The 19,004-nt window shown below is 54.1% G+C and overlaps 2 protein-coding genes across 3 annotated transcripts; both read left to right on the forward strand.

Annotated features, from left to right (window-relative positions):
* LOC133357525 (14 kDa phosphohistidine phosphatase-like) lies at positions 1-7,127 on the forward strand. 2 transcript variants are annotated; one of them, XM_061575496.1, is made up of 4 exons: positions 1-99; positions 2,980-3,130; positions 5,546-5,670; positions 6,905-7,127. In XM_061575496.1, exons 2-4 carry the CDS (start codon positions 2,995-2,997, stop codon positions 6,995-6,997), a joined length of 354 nt encoding a protein of 117 aa, XP_061431480.1. In that variant the 5' UTR covers positions 1-99; positions 2,980-2,994; the 3' UTR covers positions 6,998-7,127. The 2 variants fall into 2 exon arrangements, with proteins under 2 accessions (XP_061431480.1, XP_061431481.1); XM_061575497.1 differs by having other exon boundaries at positions 5,546-5,652.
* A 2,692-nt stretch (positions 7,128-9,819) lies between these two features.
* LOC133357514 (uncharacterized) lies at positions 9,820-15,052 on the forward strand. Its single transcript, XM_061575480.1, has 2 exons — positions 9,820-10,732; positions 14,550-15,052. Exons 1-2 carry the CDS (start codon positions 9,866-9,868, stop codon positions 14,562-14,564), a joined length of 882 nt encoding a protein of 293 aa, XP_061431464.1. The 5' UTR covers positions 9,820-9,865; the 3' UTR covers positions 14,565-15,052.
* Positions 15,053-19,004: the final 3,952 nt, after the last annotated feature.

Below are 19,004 nucleotides of genomic sequence, written 5' to 3' on the forward strand. Positions count from 1 at the left end.
CCCCCCCACGTGGCCCCTCCTACCACGTGGTCCCTGCGAGCTGAACGCCGCTTTGCCGCGGTCCCTTAGTGCGGAATCGGCCGCTGCGAACTCTGAGAGGTGAGAGACACGTGTTGTCTCACTGCGTGTACTGTCTATACAGTGTGTGTACTGTCTGTACAGTGTGTGTGTACTGTCTGTATTGTGTGTGTACTGTCTATAATACTGTGTGTGTACTGTCTACACAGTGTGTGTACTGTCTATACAGTGTGTGTACTGTCTGTATTGTGTGTGTACTGTCTATAATACTGTGTGTGTACTGTCTGTATTGTGTGTGTACTGTCTATAATACTGTGCATGTACTGTCTGTATTGTGTGTGTACTGTCTATAATACTGTGTGTGTACTGTCTGTACAGTATGTGTACCGTATACACTGTGTACCGTATACACTGTGTACCGTCTATACAGTGTGTACTGTCTATAATACTGTGCGTGTACTGTCTATAATACTGTGTGTGTACTATATATACAGTGTGTACTGTCTGTACAGTGTGTACTGTCTATAATACTGTGTGTGTACCGTCTATAAAGTTTGTACTGTCTATAATACTGTGTGCACTGTCTGTACAGTGTGTACTGTCTATAATACTGTGTGTACCGTCTATACAGTGTGTGTACTGTCTATAATACTGTGTGTACTGTCTGTACAGTGTGTACTGTCTACACAGTGTGTACCTTCTATACAGTGTGTACTGTATATATCCTGTCAGTGTGTACTGTCTGTACACGCTGAGTCCTGGGTCTCCCCTAGGTCGACTCGGCCTCAAATGAGTGCCTGGTGCGGTGTAAAAAACATCGCCACTGGGGAGACAAAGGCGGCCGGGCGTGGTGCTGGCCACCCACCCCATCGTGTGTCAAAGTGCCGGTAGCCTTCATAGGTGCTGCTGCTGCTACTCGCTAACAGCACTTGCCCCTACAGTCTGTTGAGGCTACACGGGATTGATCGTTGTGTTTGTTGTGTGTGTTGTGTTGTGTTTTGTGTGTGTTGTGTTTGGTGTGTGTGTGTTGTGTTTGGTGTGTTGTGTTTGGTGTGTGTGTTGTGTGTGTGGTGTGTTTGGTGTGTGTGTTGTGTTTTGTATGTGTGTGTTTGGTGTGTGTGTTGTGTGTGTTTGGTGTGTGTTTGGTGGGTGTGTGTGTGTTTGGTGTGTGTGTGTGTGTTTGGTGTGTGTGTGTGTGTTTGGTGTGTGTGTTGTGTTTGGTGTGTGTGTTGTGTTTTGTATGTGTGTTGTGTGTGTTTGTTGTGTGTGTTGTGTTTGGTGGGTGTGTGTGTTTGGTGGGTGTGTTTGGTGTGTGTGTTGTGTTTGGTGTGTGTGTGTTGTGTTTGGTGTGTGTGTGTTGTGTTTGGTGTGTGTGTGTTGTGTTTGGTGTGTGTGTGGTGTTTTTGGTGGGTGTGTGTGTGTTTGGTGTGTTTGGTGTGTGTTTGTTGTGTTTGGTGTGTGTGTTGTGTTTGGTGTGTGTGTTGTGTTTGGTGTGTGTTTGTTGTGTGGGTGCGGTGTGTGTGTTGTGTTTGGTGTGTGTGTACTCTATGATGTTGTACTGTCTGTGCTGTGTACTGAATGTGTCTTGTATCCCTGCGTACTGCCTCTGTGTTCTGCCTATGTGCACTCTGTGGTCTACTGTGATAATTAGCTGTGTGTACTGTGTTAACGTACTGTGTGTGATGTGTGCTTACGATGTCATTCATTGGTAATGTGTGTACTGTTATAATGGACTGTGTGTGCTGTGTGTGTACGGTGTATTTCATTGGTGATGTGTGTACTGTGATAATGTACTGTGTGTGCTGTGTGCTTCTTTAGTTGAGTATGTGGAAGCTGCCACAGCGATGCACTTCAAATCCAGAGGCCACGTCACCAGCATCGGTGACGTGAATCTGAACCGATTCCGGGCTTCCCCTCGGTCGACTCAGTTAAATGAGTACCTGGTGCGGTGTATAAAAGAGCACCGCTTGCGCCGTGCCGGTCTTCACGGTAGGGAGATGTTAACTACCTTGCCCGGTATGCAGGAGGTCGTGGGTTCGAACCCGACCCTTGACGCCTGCTGCTGCTGTATATTTGGAGTTTGCGTGTCTCTCATCATCATCACGGTGGCTAGGAGATGTTAACTACCTCGCCTGGTCTACAGGAGGTCGTGGGTTTGAACCCGACCCTTGACGCCTGCTGCTGTATATTTGGAGTTTGCGGTGTCTCTCTCCCCGTGGTCGCGTGGATTTTTCTCCGGGTCCTCTGGTTCTTCCCTCCGCATTTATCAACGTGCGCTTGGATTGTTTGGCTGCTGTACATTTCCACCTGATGATGAGCCAACTTCGTTGAGCTATCATTTGTGGTCGCCAGGTCGCTTCTGAAAAAAAGATATGTAGCAGCTCAGTGCGCCTTACCTGGTAAAATAAAATAAAATTGCTTCATAGTTTAGTTTTCATACGTGCTCACTCGCTCGCTTTATTTACACTTGCCCCAATAGTCTGTCGAGGCTATACCGGGGAGAGGGAGGGAGTCTTTGTCTTTGTGTACTGTGGGGCTAGTGGAGGTCGCCACGGTGGCTAAGAGACGTTAACTTCCTCGCCTGGTGTACAGGAGGTCGTGGACTCGATCCCGACCCTGACACCTGCTGTATATATAAAGTTTGCGTGTCTCTCTCTCTCTCATCATCATCACGGTGGCTAAGAGACGTTAACTCCCTCGCCTGGTGTACAGGAAGTCGTGGACTTGATCCCGACCCTGACACCTGCTGTATATATAAAGTTTGCGTGTCTCTCTCTCTCATCATAATCACGGTGGCTAGGAGATGTTAACTCCCTCGCCTGGTGTACAGGAGGTCGTGCGTTCCATCCCGACCCTTGACGCCTGCTGTATATTTAGAGTTTGCGTCTCTCTCTCACCGTGGTCGAGCGTATTTTATTCTGGGTTCCCCCACTCCCCCTTCTCTTCGTTGTCCGCGGCCAGCACCACCCACTGGAGATGTCCTTGAGCGCCGTGCAGGATGTGGAGGTGTCCCACGACGCCATCTACAAGTACGTCCTGGTGCGTGTCCACGCGCAGGATGGGGCGGTGCACAAGGACGTGGTGCGAGGCTTCCCCTCGGCAGAGTTCCACGGTGAGGAATGCCGTCGCGTTGCGACCCCGTGCCGCCACCCCTTGCTGACCGAGCTTGCGTTACGGTGGAGGAAACGGAAGAGCCCGGAGGAAGCACGTGCAGGGCAGGGGGGAAGGTGCAGACTCCGTGCAGAAAGGTGCCCGGGTCGGGATTCGAACCCGGGATGCGGAGGGCACCACTGCGCGCCACCCCTACCGTCCATCAATCGGAAACGTTAACCTGCAACGTTAGTCAGATGCAGGTGGCCGGTTTGCAAAGTCCAGCCTCCGAAGGGAGATGTCTCACTTGGCTCATACCAGAGGTCGCAACCGGGTACCCGATACCCGTACCCTACCCGATACCCGGCTACCCGTACCCGGCCGGGTACGGGTACGGGTACCCGTTTGCGACCCTGGTGTGGCCGGGTACGGGTACGGGTAGGCCGTGAGTCACTGGTGAGTAACCGTTTGTCACTCATTTCGGGTAGGGTACGGGTACGGGTAGGGAACGGCTACCCGTACCCAGTCGGGTACGGGTACCCATTTGCGACCCTGGTGCGGCCGGGTACGGGTACGGGTAAGGAATCAAAACCCGTTTGCGACCTCTGGCTCACACCGATTTTTTTTACGTGACGAAATAAAGCAAGACATTGATTTGAATATTTGATGCACCTGACCCCAGGGGGGTTCTTAAGCTTCAATTCGCATGCCTCTAACTCACTGGAGCTGTGAGATTTCTGCTCGTGAACGTGGTGGCACTCCCCAAAGTGATTGCGATGCTACGCGGCGGGCGAGGGGGGTTATTTTAGGCAAGACTAAAGATATACTGACACTCGCGACCTTGCTAACTTTAGTTGAAGCAGGTCTTCCGAAAGTGTGGGTGTGTGTGTTTAATGCACAGACTGCTTCAGTTATTCAGTCTTCATGATTTGAATTCAACAACGTATAACATTACTAATGATGCCTTTTTTGATTCAGGGAAAGCCTCACTCAATTATGAGACTTTTTCACAAGTGTCCTCCTATATTGGGAGTGTTTGGCCTATTTCCTTTTTTGTTCGATAGTTTTACACTAATTTACAATCTATTTTACAAAATACTCCGTTAATTCTCGATTTTCTATTTTCGTGATCCATACTCCTTGGATCTTTCGGTAAAGTCACGTAGGTGAAAATAAAAATAAATTAAATGAAAATAACTCAATTAAATTATCTCTTTGGCATACCTCAGCGAGTGTTTTCGCTGTTGGTTGTCACCACCTGATGACGGACGCTTGTGTTGCGCCCCAAACGTCGTGATTTAATTTAGTTGTTTTCATTCCAATTAATTTTTATTTTCACCTACGTGACTTTACCGAAAGAACCAAAGAGTATACTCCGTTAAGCCTGTCCCGCCATGCATGTCTCGGATCCTGGGTGTGTATCTAGCCAGGTGATTGCAGGTTCTGTCCATCCACTGCGCGGGAATTAATGCACTTATACAATTTGTACTTACAGAGTAAGGTGTCAGAGTACGCGGACCCGCACATACGTGACCGATCCCGATTCACACTTACACCTTGTGACTCGTACTTTCGCTACACGCACGGGGCGAGAAGCGAGGAGTCAAATCACCGCCCCTGCCATCACGCGAGCGATGGGTTTGACGGCGTGTAACTCTATCACCAGGCGCAAGAAACGAGTCCAAAGCAATATCTAGTGTTCTAAATAGTGTTATTTATATATAGTGTTAATAATCTAGACTTATTTATATAGTGTTAATAAAATATCTAGTGTTCTATCTGACCCGGATGCTACCGGTGAATAGCGAATTATTTACTGTGCACTACCGTACTTTATTACACATTTGTGTACATTTATATAGACTTTATATCAACCCATATGGTTTACCCCGTATTTTTGTACTGGGAAATTTATTTTTGCAGGTCCATACGGCGTACGGCCGTTTCAATACGGCCAAAAACATATTTTGTCTATTTGTTTTGTGTTTCTCACTTGTGATGTGACTTTGTAGGATGAACGCTGAGTATTATAAGGGGCACGGGGTGACCAATAAGGTCTGAATTGGTCTGTAATAAGATAGGCACTAATAAGGGGGTGACAGGTATGTTATATCCACTCTTACATTGTACATACTACACTCCTATAGTCTACGGTAGTATTATATAACACATTGCGATCTACTGCAATACACCCGTCCTATGTAAAAAAAACATTTGCACTAGGGAGACAAAGGCGGTCGGGCGTGGTGCTGGCCACCCACCTCCTTGTGCACCGTTCTGGCTTTCAAAGGTGCTCGCTAACAGCACTTGCCCCAACAGTCTGTCGAGGCTATTCAGGGGATCTTTTTTCTTCGTAGACGGTTTTAATGGGCAGCGGTTCGTCTTGACGATTCTAATTTCCGTGCCGGGTGCCGCCCCCTTCCGCCCCGCCGTGCAGCGGACATCTACGACAAACTGAGCGCCGAGGTGGAGAGGCTGGGCCTGGACTGCGAGTGCCTGGGTGGCGGTCGTATCCAGCACGACTCCGCCACCAAGACCATCAAGGTGTACGGCCACTCTATAGTACGTCCCGGCCAGACCAACCGCGTCTCCCCGTGCGGCCACGCTAAGAAGGGGGGGGGAGGGAGGGGGGGGGGGTCCGCGCGCGCCGCCAGGTTTGACTGCCGTGTTCGCGGCAGTTTCCCCAACCCGTGATGTCTGAATTTCGATTTAAAGCTTTCGTGACTGCAGGGATTCATCTTATTGGTTCATTGGGTAAAGTCACGTAAAAGGGAAATAATAAAATAATAAAAATTAAACAGAATTCTCACGACGTTTCGGCCACAATGCAAGCAGCCGTCCTCAGGTGAAGAACAGGTCTGTCGGACGCTGTCTTTCCGACAGACCTGTTCTTCACCTGAGGACGGCTGCTTGCGTTGTGGCCGAAACGTCGTGAGAATTATTTTATTTTGATTTAAAGCTTTCGTGACTGCAGGGATTCATCTTCTTGGTTCTTTCGGTATTCTACGTGACTTTACCGAAAGAACCAAGAAGATGAATTATTTTATTATGTTTTATTGTTATTATTTTATTATTTCCCTTCTACGTGACTTTACCGAAAGAACCAAGAAGATGAATCCGTGATCTCTGCTTGCCGTGTTTGTCTGCTCGCCGGGCCGCCCTTGACGAAGCGCTGTGGTGGCTCAATGGGTGGTTATTTACCCGGGCGATGGACTCCTGAACGTCCCGGTACGCGTGACCACTTGACGAGGGCTTCGTGTGACGATCTCTAGGCTCCGTACGTTGGCAGCCGTTCTGTTGGGGCTCCCACCTACTCACCAGCGTGGCCTGGCCCAGAGCAGCGGTTTTGTGGGGGTTGTGAACCTGGCCACCCGAGTTTGATTTCCTGCCACGGCTTACACCGATGGTGGTGGGTTTTCCGAACCGATTCTGAGCCCTCTCCCCACTTCATCAGCCTGTACCGATCAGATTGGTGAACATTTACACCATTGGAACCTCATTTGCCAGTAAAAAATATGATAATTGTTTTTTTACCCTTCTATCTGGCAACAAAACTGACACCTTTTTTTTACAAGGAGTCATGTTTGCATAGACCACAATACCTGCAGTCATAATGCAAACAAAAAACATAACTCTGATAAAATATTTTACAATTTTGTCATATCGATATCGTAAGATCGAAATATCGTAAGTCGGGGACTACCTGTATTTTGGTACTGGCAAAGGAGGCCTCATGGTGTAGGGTCTTGACCGTTTGCGCGCAACTCCTGTAATTGTGTCTCCCCTGTGCGCACAGGGATTTGGGAAAGCTGACCATTCGGTGACCACGGAGAAGCTGAAGGCCAAGTATCCGGATTACACCATCACTCATTCCGATGAGGGCTATTAACGTGGAACCCCCCCGGTGATAGTGGTAAATCTCCTTGGTTCTTTCGGTAAAGTCACGTAGAGTGGAAGTAATAAAATAATAAAAATTAAACATAATAAAATAATTCTCACGACGTTTCGGCCACAACGCAAGCAGCCGTCCTCAGGTGGAGAACATGTCTGTCGAGAAGACTTTTCGCTGGTGTCTTCTCGACAGACCTGTTCTCCACCTGAGGACGGCTGCTTGCGTTGTGGCCGAAACGTCGTGAGAATTATTTTATAATGTTTTATTTTTATTTTATTACTTCCCTTCTATGTGACTTTACCGAAAGAACCAAGAAAAGGCATTGCGCTTAAGCATCCGCTGCCCCGTACTCAACCACTCCTGAAACGGCCTTTCTTTCTCGTTACACTTTGACGTTTTGCATTTTCAATGCACTTCTCCCCGTTTGCTGTCGCGCAGAGGTCGCAACCGGGTACCCGATACCCGTACCCTACCCGATACCCGGCTACCCGTACCCGGCCGGGTACGGGTACCCGTTTGCGACCCTGGTGCGGCCGGGTACGGGTAGGCCGTGAGTCACTGGTGAGTCACCGTTTGTCACTCATTTCCCAACGTCTTGTCTCTTCTCACAATTCAAGTTCCTAGAATCAACCCACCCGCGCCTGCAACATGGCTTCATCCCAGAGGTCGCAATCGGGTACCCGATACCCGTACCCTACCCGTACCCGGCCGGGTACGGGTAGGGTACGGGTACGGCCGGGTACGGGTACCTGTTTGCGACCCTGGTGCGGCCGGGTACGGGTGTAGAGGAGTAGTGGAGAGTGGTGGCGTCGTGTGCGCTGTCAGGTGCGGTGACCTCACGGGACGTGGGGTCGCGCGCGCTGGGCAGTGCACGCGACATCACCCCTCCGAGGGTATATAAGGGAGACCCCGTAACGTAAGCGGGGTCACCAGAGGGAACCAGGGATAGTGATAAGTGTTAATAAACCCTGGCGGAAGCCCCTAACTCAACCTCCGTCTCCGAGTACCTCCGTCTACGATACAACAACTGGTGTCAGAAGTTTACACCGTCGCCAACATGTATAAAGCGGGCGCACGGCGTAGGAACCCACCGGCACATGACTTGGAGGGTGCCGAAGGCGGAGAGGAGGCTCCAGCAGTGACCCCGGAGCCCGGGACCCCGGTGACGGTTCCCGTGGAGACGAGCGGGCCGGAGCGGGAGGAGTCGGCTGCGGGGAGTGCCAGCTCACCGCCGCCGCCAGAGACGGAGAGCGTCCCCGCAGCTCTGCTGCAGCAGCTCCTGCAGGCGGTGGGGCAGCTGACAGCCAGGTTGGCCAAGGTGGAGGCGCGGACGCAGCCAACCGCCCCGCACGCGGGACGGGAGCAACTGTCAACTGCCAACGTTGAAAGCGCCGCAGTTTTCCCAGCGACCGCTCCACCGGAAATGGCCGCCATGTTGGCTGCGACTCAATCCGCGGCGGCCATGTTGGCTCGGGAGCCATATGCGGCCGCTGCTACGGCTGCCATGGCGACCGCGACGCCGCGTCTCTCCACCGACGCGGCCGGGATTTCTCGGCACGCCGCTCCTGCGAGACCAGCCGCCGGCGACGACGCGGCTCTACATCAAGCTGCACCCGCCGGGGGGGCCCCAGCGACCGCTCCACCGGAAATGGCCGCCATGTTGGCTGCGACGCAATCCGCGGCGGCCATGTTGGCTCGGGAGCCATATGCGGCCGCTGCTACGGCTGCCATGGCGACCGCGACGCCGCGTCTCTCCACCGACGCGGCCGGGATTTCTCGGCACGCCGCTCCTGCGAGACCAGCCGCCGGCGACGACGCGGCTCTACATCAAGCGGCGCCCGCCGGGGGGGCCCAGGGTAAGTACGCGCGTGCCGTCCTCGCCGGGCCGCCGGGGTGGGCAGCGGCGGCTGCTGCTGCCCCGTACATCGCTGTGCCGCCGGAATGGGCCGCGGGTGCTGCCGCGGCTCAACCTGTCGCTGCGCTCACGGGGCCGGACACCGGCGATGCCGCGGCTCTGCACCTCGCCGTGCCTGCGTCCCTTCTCATGGATGACGCCGCAGCTGCGTGTTATTCTGCCGCGTCTTCGGCGTGGCCCATGGAGGCTGCAACGCCGTGGCGCCTCGCCGCGTCGCGAGAGGTTGCCGCGGCTGCGGCCGCTGTCCCGCACCTCGCTGCGCCGGCGGGGAGGGCCGCGGGGGCCACCGCGGCTCCGTGTTTTACCGCCGCGTCTACGGCGTGGCCCGGGGAGGCCGCAACGCCGTGGTGCCTCGCCGCATCGCGAGAGGTTGCCGCGGCTGCGGCCGCTGTCCCGCACCTCGCTGCGCCGGCGGGGTGGGCCGCGGGGGCCGCTGCAGGCCCGAATTACACCGCCGCGTCTTCGGCGTGGCCCGTTGAGGCTGCAACGCCGTGGTCCCTCGCCGCGTCGCGGGACGACGCCGTGGCTTCGTACGCCGCCGCTGACCGGTGGGTCGCGAAAGCGCAGGCGCCTTCACACTTTGCTGCGTCTACGGCGTGGCCCATGGGGGCCGCAACTCAGCCACAATTCGCTGCGCCTACGGCGTGGCCCATGGGGGCCGCAACTCAGCCACAATTCGCTGCGCCTACGGCGTGGCCCAAGGGGGCCGCAACTCAGCCACAATTCGCTGCGCCTACGGAGTGGCCCATGGGGGCCGCAACTCAGCCACAATTCGCTGCGCCTACGGCGTGGCCCATGGGGGCCGCAACTCAGCCACAATTCGCTGCGCCTACGGCGTGGCCCATGGGGGCCGCAACTCAGCCACAATTCGCTGCGCCTACGGCGTGGCCCATGGGGCCGCAGCACCACCGCACCTTTCCGCGTCTTCGGCGTGGCCCGCGGGAGCCGCAATGCTGCCACCGCCGCAACACGTCGCGTCCGCTGGGTGGCCCGCAGGTGCCGCTTGGCTTCCACACCTCGCGGCGCCGCGCGGCCAATGGCAGCGCAGGTTACCCGACGTTGCGCCGTTTGTCGCGCAAGGGGGCGACTGGTCGGCCTTCCAGGACCGGTTCGACGCGGCATACATGTCGGTCGGCTGGTCCATGGAGGAGGCCTTGCCGGCGCTTCCGACCTGCTTGGACGAAAGGGCTCTGCAGGCCTTCAAGTCCATCCATCCGGCCAATCGGGCTACACTCCCGGCGGCCTATATCCAAATGGCCAACGTTTTTGAGCCGCCGTCCACCGCGCAGCTAAAGTTTTCATTGCGGCGGCGGGAGGAGGGGGAACTGCCGCTGGCCTTCCGCTGCTCGCTCCTGGCCCTGGCGCAGGCTGCATACCCTGACCTGTACGGCAGGGCACTTGATTCTATGGCCTTGGGGAAGCTGCTTGACCTGGCAAGGGAGCTAGGAATTGCTCTGTCGATCAACAATGATCGGCAGATCACATCCTTGGCGGTCGCAGAAAACATTCAGGCGCACCTCTCCCTCCGCCAACGGCCTCAGATGGCGGCGTGTGCGGGGATCCTGGCGCCGGACGGGGGGGACACCCTCGCGGCCCTGGCGATGCCCGATCGTCGAGGAAGGGGGACGGGTGGTCGCCGTCCGGAGCAGCGGGGGCGGCCGGGACCTTCCCGTCCACAGGAGGCGGACACGGTGGCCTGCTTCCGCTGTGGTCAGCGGGGCCACATTGAGCGGGGCTGCCGGAATGCCCCGGGGGCCTTTGGAAAAGGGACTCCACCTTCTCCCAGACCCTCCTTGGCATCGGGTTCGGGGCCCCAGGCGAGTCGCGACGCATCATCTGCGCGGCCGCTCCCTTCACCTCATGCATCTAGCGGGGCTAGGGCCCATCGTCATGGGGTTGTCCTCGAAGGGTCGGGTGCACCATCGTCATCACCCCCTCAATGGCCCAGACAGACCCGCCACTGGGATGCGCTTGCGCATAGGATGGTGGCGGCAGCTGCCGGCTCCTCAGCGGTGGCAGGATATGTGCAAGGGGTGCACGTTCGCCTCCTGGTGGATACGGGGGCGTCGGCCACCATTATTTCTGAGGCCATTTTTGGGCTGCTACCCCGCAGCGTGGGTCCATTAAGGCCGGTTCGCGGGGCTTGTGTCGCCGCGAACGGCGGCAGTTTGGGCATCCTGGGCCACGTTGTAGCGTCGGTTCGGGTTGACGAGATTGAGTTGGCCGGGCCGATTTTGGTCTCCAGGACCTTGGCAGTGCCATGCCTCTTGGGGACCGACTTTTTGTCTAGGATGCCCATCCGAATTCTCGTTGACCAGGGCTGTGTGGAAATGCCGTCAGGGAGGCGGCTGCAATTCCTACAATCACCTACCGTCCTGTCTCCCTTGGTCGCCGGTGTACGGGCCTTGAATAAAGTGCCGGTGACCGTACCACCGGCGTCACAAATCCTGATACCCCTTAGGTTGCGCAAACCGCTCGAAATGGGCTCCACGGAGACGGGTATCCTCCTGTCCCCGTCAAGCTACTTTTCAAGGACGAAGGGGTTGGTGGGCGCCTTGACAGCCGTGTCGGGGGGCCAGGACCTTTTTTTGCAGGTCCTCAATTCGGGACCCTTGCCGGTCATAGTCCCGGCCGGCGCCGTCCTGGCACACGCAACCCCGGCTCCTCCACCCGAGAGCGCTGCCCCGGATGGAGGGGTCGTGGCGGGCGTGATGCGCACGGGGGACCCCGACGCATCATGGATCGCCACGTTGTGCGACGAGAATGCCTCGTTGTCCTTCGGGGAACGTCGGCAACTCCGCGACCTCATCGAACGGTTCACCGATGTGTTCAGCCAAAGTAAGTTTGATCTGGGTCGCACTACTCTTTTGGACCACCACATAGACACGGGCGACGCGGCCCCCATTCGACTTAATTCCCACCGCTTTAGCCCAGCGGAAAAAGATCATGTCCGCTCGGCTGTCGAGGAAATGTTGGCGGCGGACATCATCTCCCCATCTACTAGCCCTTGGGGTGCCCCCATTGTGCTAGTCAAGAAACGGGACGGGAGTCTCCGGTTCTGCGTCGATTTTCGTAGATTGAACAAGATCTCGGTGGCTGATGCATATCCATTGCCTCGCATGGATGATTCCTTGGACGCCCTCTCGGGCGCGCGGTTCTTTTCGACTTTAGATTTGCTCTCCGGCTTCTGGCAATTGCCACTGGATGAGGCCTCTAGACCCAAAACAGCGTTCCGCACGCCCCAGGGGTTGTTCGAGTTCAATCGGCTTCCTATGGGTCTCCATTCGGCCCCGGCCACCTTCCAGCGTCTCATGGAGATGGTCTTGGCGGGGCTGCAGTGGGAGTCTTGTCTAATCTACTTGGATGACGTTATTGTTTTTGGCCGTACGTTTGGCGAGCACTTGCAACGCCTTGAGGCGGTGTTCGTCAAAGTGCGTGCTGCTGGCTTGAAATTCAAACCCCAGAAATGCCACTTGCTACAACCATCGGTGAGGTATTTGGGACACATTGTTAGCACGTCAGGTGTCGCCACGGACCCGGATAAAACGGCTTGTGTCCGGACGTGGCCGACTCCCACATCTGTCGCGGAGGTGCGTAGCTTCGTTGGATTCGCATCGTACTATCGCCGGTTTGTCCGCGATTTTGCGACAATTGCGAAGCCACTGCACGCCCTTTCCGCCAAAGGACAAAGGTTTCACTGGGGCGCGGAGGAGGAGGCGGCTTTTGCGGCGCTTCGCACGGCCTTGGCGGATGCGCCGCCCTTGGGGTACCCGGATTTTACGAAACCCTTCCTGCTCGATACCGATGCCAGCGACACGGGAATTGGGGCTGTCCTGGCCCAGGTGGTCGACGGGGTTGAGAGGGTGGTAGCCTATGGCAGTCGCGTTCTGTCCTCGACGGAACAGCGATATTGTGTGACCCGGAGGGAGCTTTTGGCCATAGTTTATTTTGTTCAGTTGTATAGACCATATTTGTACGGTAGGCTGTTTACGGTCCGAACCGACCACGCGGCCCTGCAATATTCGCTGAAGATTAGTCAGCCCTCGGGTCAGCTGTCTCGCTGGCTCGAAGTGCTCCAGGATTACCCTTTTGATGTAATCCATAGGAAGGGGACACAGCATGGAAATGCGGACGGTTTATCCCGATTGCCGGCAGGCGGCGGGTGTGCTTGCGCCCTGGGCTCTAGCCGTTGCAAGGCCCCAGGGGACGCCGCGGCCCAGTTGGTCGCGTCGGCCGAGGCGGACACCCCTCCAGGTGCGGCGTCGACCGCAGATTTCGGCCTTGGACTTCCCCGGGAGGTATGGTCCGGCTTGCAGATGGAGGATTCCTCTCTGCTGAAGCTACGGCGCCGTGTCGGACATAACGCCCGGAGCTTAGCTTCGTCGGCTGCCCCGGCGATCGCCGTGCATGACGGACTACTCATGCGTTGGGATGCCCAATTGGAACGCTATTGTGTGGTTGTGCCCACTAGCCTGCGTGGTAAATTAACCCGAGCCATTCACGAGAAGCTTATGCACCTTGGCTACCACAAGACCTTATTGACCCTTAAGCGGGACTATTACTGGCCGGGTGTTGAGGGTGACGTAGCACTGATTTTGAAGGGTTGCCACGACTGCGCGCGGAGGAAGGCCCCAGTTGTCCAGGACCGGGCCCCGCTGCAGTCCATCCGGGTTTCTCGCGTTAATGAGCTCGTGGCGCTCGACATTTTGGGGCCATTCCCTGCATCCCAACGGGGCCACAAATACCTCTTGGTGGGCGTTGAGTACCTCACACGTTGGCCCATGGCATGGCCTTTGGTCGATCAGTTGGCCTCTTCTATCACCGAGGCCTTCGTCCAGGGATACGTGTTTGACAAGGGCGCGCCGGAACAATTGTTGACTGACCAGGGGCGGAATTTCTCGTCTAGGTTGCTCAAGGAGGTGTGTGACCTCCTTGGCACCAAGAAAATCCGCACCTCGCCCTACCACCCCCAGTCAGATGGGATGGTAGAGCGCTTGAACCGCACCCTTACGTCCATGCTGTGCCACCAGGTGAACACGTCCCAGTCAGACTGGGACCTGTTCGTCCCGGGGGTCTTGGCGGCGTATCGGTTGGCCCCTCATGCCTCCACGGGATTTTCGCCTTTTTATTTAATGTACGGTAGGGAACCGGAGCCCCCGGTGCACGTCCAGATGGACGTTGGCTCCTCCAAGAAGGGGTCGTCGGTGCCGACCCCTTTGAAGGTCGCACTTGACCGGCTGCGCGAGGCGCGACAGGCCGCTGCCGAGAATTCCGCAAGCCGGCAGGCGGCTAATGAGCGGCTGCCAAAACACCAGGCAGCTGGCCTCCCGTGGGTAGCGGGTCAAAAAGCGTGGCTGCATTGTCCCCAGGTCCCCGTTGGCACATCGGCCAAATTGCATCGCCCTTGGCAGGGACCCGTGGAGGTTGTGGAGGTCCGCCGGCCGCAATGCGTCCGGATTCGATTCGGTCGCAGGCAGTGGATAGTGCACCCGTCCCGGCTCAAACGTTATGTTCCATCTACCCTGGGGGATCCACCCCCAATTCCGGAGCGGCCGGCTGATGATGTATCCGGCGTGCCTGACCGGCCGGGTCTCGTTGACGGAGGTGACGTCCGACCTGTGTGTGTGCCCCCAGGCCCCTCCCGAGTGAGGCCGACAGAGACCCCCCAGGCACCGGAGGCCACGGCGGTGGGCCTGTTGCCCGCTGACGGCCCACCTGCACGGGTGGCGGACACCGCACGAGGGAGCGGGCCAGCAGCGCATACCCGCTCGAGGGGGGTGCGGCTCCGGTGACGGCCCTGATGGCCGTTCAGCGGGCCTAGCCCCTGGCGCCCGTTCGGCGCTATCCGGCGGATGAGGCCTTCGGGCTCTATTTGTTTTGTTTTTTTGTTGTTACTGTTCTGCTTGAAGGGCCGTGCTGCCCTAAGGTTGATTGCAGCCGGGTCGGCTGTTTTTTTTTTACGGGGGGGGGTGATGTAGAGGAGTAGTGGAGAGTGGTGGCGTCGTGTGCGCTGTCAGGTGCGGTGACCTCACGGGACGTGGGGTCGCGCGCGCTGGGCAGTGCACGCGACATCACCCCTCCGAGGGTATATAAGGGAGACCCCGTAACGTAAGCGGGGTCACCAGAGGGAACCAGGGATAGTGATAAGTGTTAATAAACCCTGGCGGAAGCCCCTAACTCAACCTCCGTCTCCGAGTACCTCCGTCTACGATACAACACGGGTAAGGAATCAAAACCCGTTTGCGACCTCTGCTGTCGCGTCGGCATGTGCGTGCGTTTATGAAGCGCTGATTAATCGCGTTGAACAGGCGTACCGAGGTGGCTAAAGATCACGACAGGGAATTGTCTACTTCTCCTCTACCAACCCGCACCACTACATACCTGTCAACCCCCTATCAGTGCCCCCTGCCGTATTACAGACCAACTCAGACCTTACTGGTCACCCCGTGCCCGCATACATCTCAACGTTCATCCTGCAAAGTCCCATCACAAGGAAGAAACACGAACAAATAGACAACATTTTTTTTTGCGCCCGTATTGAAACGGCTGTACGCCATATGGACCTGAAAACTCAATTTCCCTGTACAAGAATACGGCTAAAACGTTAACAGGTGTGTTGATGTCCACCTTTTTGCAATTGGAAATAAAGGCAGTCTATGACAACGTAATGAGCGTATCCCCGAGTTGCTTTTCCGATGAAAAATAAATGAAAAACAAAACGAAACTTCTCCGATGCGTTTTGCAGTCGTGCCGCGCGTCTTTCGGCGTGACGCCCCCGACGTTTCGCTCCACACGCTAGAAGCTTCTCCAGGAACTGGTCGGCTTCGGCTGTGAGTTCCACGTCACCCCTCTCTTCGTGTACAGCACGGAGGGTGTGTTCGTGCGGTGCAAAGGGCTCATACGACGACATGAGCGCACGGTTGGCTACGTGCGGTGCGAAAGAAGTCAAATAACAAATAGACACAGAGAGCGGGCACTCGTTTAAGGCCGGGTTGACCTAGGAGAGGGACAAGAACCGGCTCGGATGATTATCACTGCCGTTGGCAGGTTCGTAGCACAGTGCGCAAACCCAAGCCAACGCCACTCCTTACACAGAATTACAGACGCAGACACAGACACACAACAGCACACAGACACGCGCGCACACATATGTAACACGTACAATGCACACATCGAGATGCACACACAACCACATACATAGACAAAGATCCCCCGTATAGCCTCAACAGACTGTTGGGGCAAGTGCTGTTAGCGAGTAGCACCTATGAAGGCCGGCACGGGACATGAGGGGGTGTGTGGCCAGCACCACGCCCGACCACCTTTGTCTCCCCAGTGACGATGTTTATACACATAGCACCAGGTACTCATTTGAGGCTGAGTCTACCTAGGGGAGGCACGGAACCGGTTAAGGTAATCATCGCCGGGTTCATAGCTTGGCGTGCTAACCGCTACACTCCAGCTCGCGTACAACATTCGCCACTAAGTGGCGGTGACGTCACCACGGCGCTTGTGCCAGGCTATGTGCACGTTGAGGCTTGCATACATACACACGCACACGCACGTGTGTTCGGCTGAACCTGCAGCCAATCCCATTCGTCTGCTCCCAAGCCCTGTTGGAGGATTTAGGGTCAGAGGCTGCAGAATGTTGTCCTGCTTGCCCCCCCCCCCCGTACTCTACTCACAGTCTATACACCTCCTGCTGCACCTATTCTGCCCGGTTGAGCTTCACCGACTGATCTCACCGTGATGGTGTCGGCGTTCGCGGGGATATCTCCCGAGATCTGTCGTTGAAGTACGGCAGGCTAAATGTTGCCGGAGACAAAGGGACGAGTTCAGATTTGGATTCTAGATTTGAAGCTTTCGTGACTGCAAGGATTCATACTCTTAGTTTTTTCGGTAAAGTCACGTAGGAAAAAAATGAAATTAAATAAAATTAATAAAAATAAAATAATAAAAATCACGACGTTTCGGAGGCAACACAAGTCTCCGTCATCAGGTGGGACCGTCACAGCCAGATTTGCTGCATCAAGTGAGGCAGGGATTCCAAGATGCAAGCTCTTAAATACAAGTTAAGGGGGAGGAGGGGGGAGGAGCTTATCAGAATGTGGTAGCCAATGAATGGAACGTATTGGGAGGGGGGGGGGCTAAAAGAGCACGATGGGTAGACGTGGACGTGTTTGTGCGCAAGCCCCTGTTGGTGCACATGATAGAAAAGAACGAAAATGTTATTTTATTTTTATTAATTTTAATTTCATTTTTTACCTACGTGACTTTACCGAAAAAACTACGAGTATTAGATTTGGATGTCGGAGTGAGATTGTGACTTTCATTCTGCCAGCCTTAAAAAGCTGTTGGACTAAATGTTCAGCTGACGCGTGAATCGTGTTTCTGCTGGAAATCTGTTGGGGGGGAAAAAGATGATGTTTTTTTTTACATAAATATATTCAAGTTCTCAAATGTTTCGATTTAAAGCTTTCGTGACTGCAGGGATTCATCTTCTTGGTTCTTTCAGTAAAGTCACGTAGAAGGGAAATAATAAAATAATAAAAATAAAACATGGTCGGTAAGCGAACACATTGGGCTCTATAGAGGCACTACACTACAATACACTATACACTACACTACTATATACACTACACATTGGGCTCTATAGAGGCGCTACACTACTATATACTATACACTTCTATACACTACACATTGGGCTCTATAGAGGTACTACACTACTATACACTACACTACTATATACACTACACATTGGGCTCTATAGAGGCGCTACACTACTATACACTATATACTACACATTGGGTTCTATAGAGGCACTACACTATTATACACTATACACTACACATTGGGCTCTATAGAGGCACTACACTACTATACACTTCTATACACTATACTACTATACACTACTATATACTACACATTGGGTTCTATTGAGGCCCGTCATAAAGCAATTAGTCATTAACAGGGGTGGTCGTTAAGACGGGTTCTACTGTATGTTGAAGTTCAACGTACATACACAGGCACACGATTTCTGTGCCTCACCTTGGCCTGAAGACGGTCAGAGCTTGTGACAAACTCCGAGAGGCCCTTTCCAGCGTGTGCCACCTGCTTGATGAGCTCAGTGGAGACACTCTGGCCAATCCCAAACGCAAAACACCTGCGCACAAAAATACAGCGTCGTCGTCGTCATCAGTAGCAACAAAACATCATTTACCCTTCTTCTTGGTTCTTTCGGTAAAGTCACGTAGAAGGGAAATAATAAAATAATAAAAATAAAACATAAAATACAATTCTCACGACGTTTCGGCCACAACGCAAGCAGCCGTCCTCAGGTGAAGAACAGGTCTGTCGGGAAGAAAGCGTCTGAATGTGTTCACTTTCCATTTCCAATTTTTTTCATGTTTCCCTTAATTTCTAGAGTTAATTAAACGTTTACGTTTGTTTTAAGAGGAACAACGCTGGCATACGGATGATACTTTGAAAAATGAAGCTTGTGCTCACGTTCGTTCGTTTCTCAGTCCACGTGTCCTGGTGAGGGTCGTGGTGGCAGCGTGTTGAGTAGTGGCGGTCCACACCTCCCTTTCCCTGGCGACAGACTCTAGCACTACTACACTATACACTACACTATACACTACTATACAATATACACTACTATACACTACACTATACACTACTATACAATATACACTACTATACACTACACTATACACTACTACACTATACATTACTACACTATACACTACTATACACTACACTATACACTACACTATACACTACTACACTATATACTACTATACACTACACTATACACTACTATACATTACTATACACTACTACATGATACACTACTAGACACTACTACACTATACAATACTATACACGACTAGATTATACACTACTACACTGTACACTACACTATACACTACTACACTATACACTACTACACTATACACTACTACCCTATACACTACACTATTATACTATACATTATCTTGATTTGAAGCTTTCGTGACTGCAGGAATCCATACTCTTTGGTTCTTTCGGTCAAGTCACGTAGGTAGAAAATAAAATAAATCACGACGTTTC

Source organism: Lethenteron reissneri, chromosome 58 (genome assembly GCF_015708825.2).
Source record: "Lethenteron reissneri isolate LAM-NWPU_2019-01 chromosome 58, ASM1570882v1, whole genome shotgun sequence".
Taxonomy (NCBI): Eukaryota; Metazoa; Chordata; class Hyperoartia; order Petromyzontiformes; family Petromyzontidae; genus Lethenteron; species Lethenteron reissneri.

What these genes read in the sequence shown, in the direction of transcription:
- LOC133357525 (XM_061575496.1), top strand. Translation starts at nt 2,995, where the DNA reads ATGTCCTTGAGCGCCGTGCAGGATGTGGAGGTGTCCCACGACGCCATC. An exon ending in CCCCTCGGCAGAGTTCCACG is followed by an intron (nt 3,131 to 5,545) that starts GTGAGGAATGCC and finishes CCCGCCGTGCAG; the next exon opens with CGGACATCTACGACAAACTG. An exon ending in AGGTGTACGGCCACTCTATA is followed by an intron (nt 5,671 to 6,904) that starts GTACGTCCCGGC and finishes CTGTGCGCACAG; the next exon opens with GGATTTGGGAAAGCTGACCA.
- LOC133357514 (XM_061575480.1), top strand. Translation starts at nt 9,866, where the DNA reads ATGCTGCCACCGCCGCAACACGTCGCGTCCGCTGGGTGGCCCGCAGGT.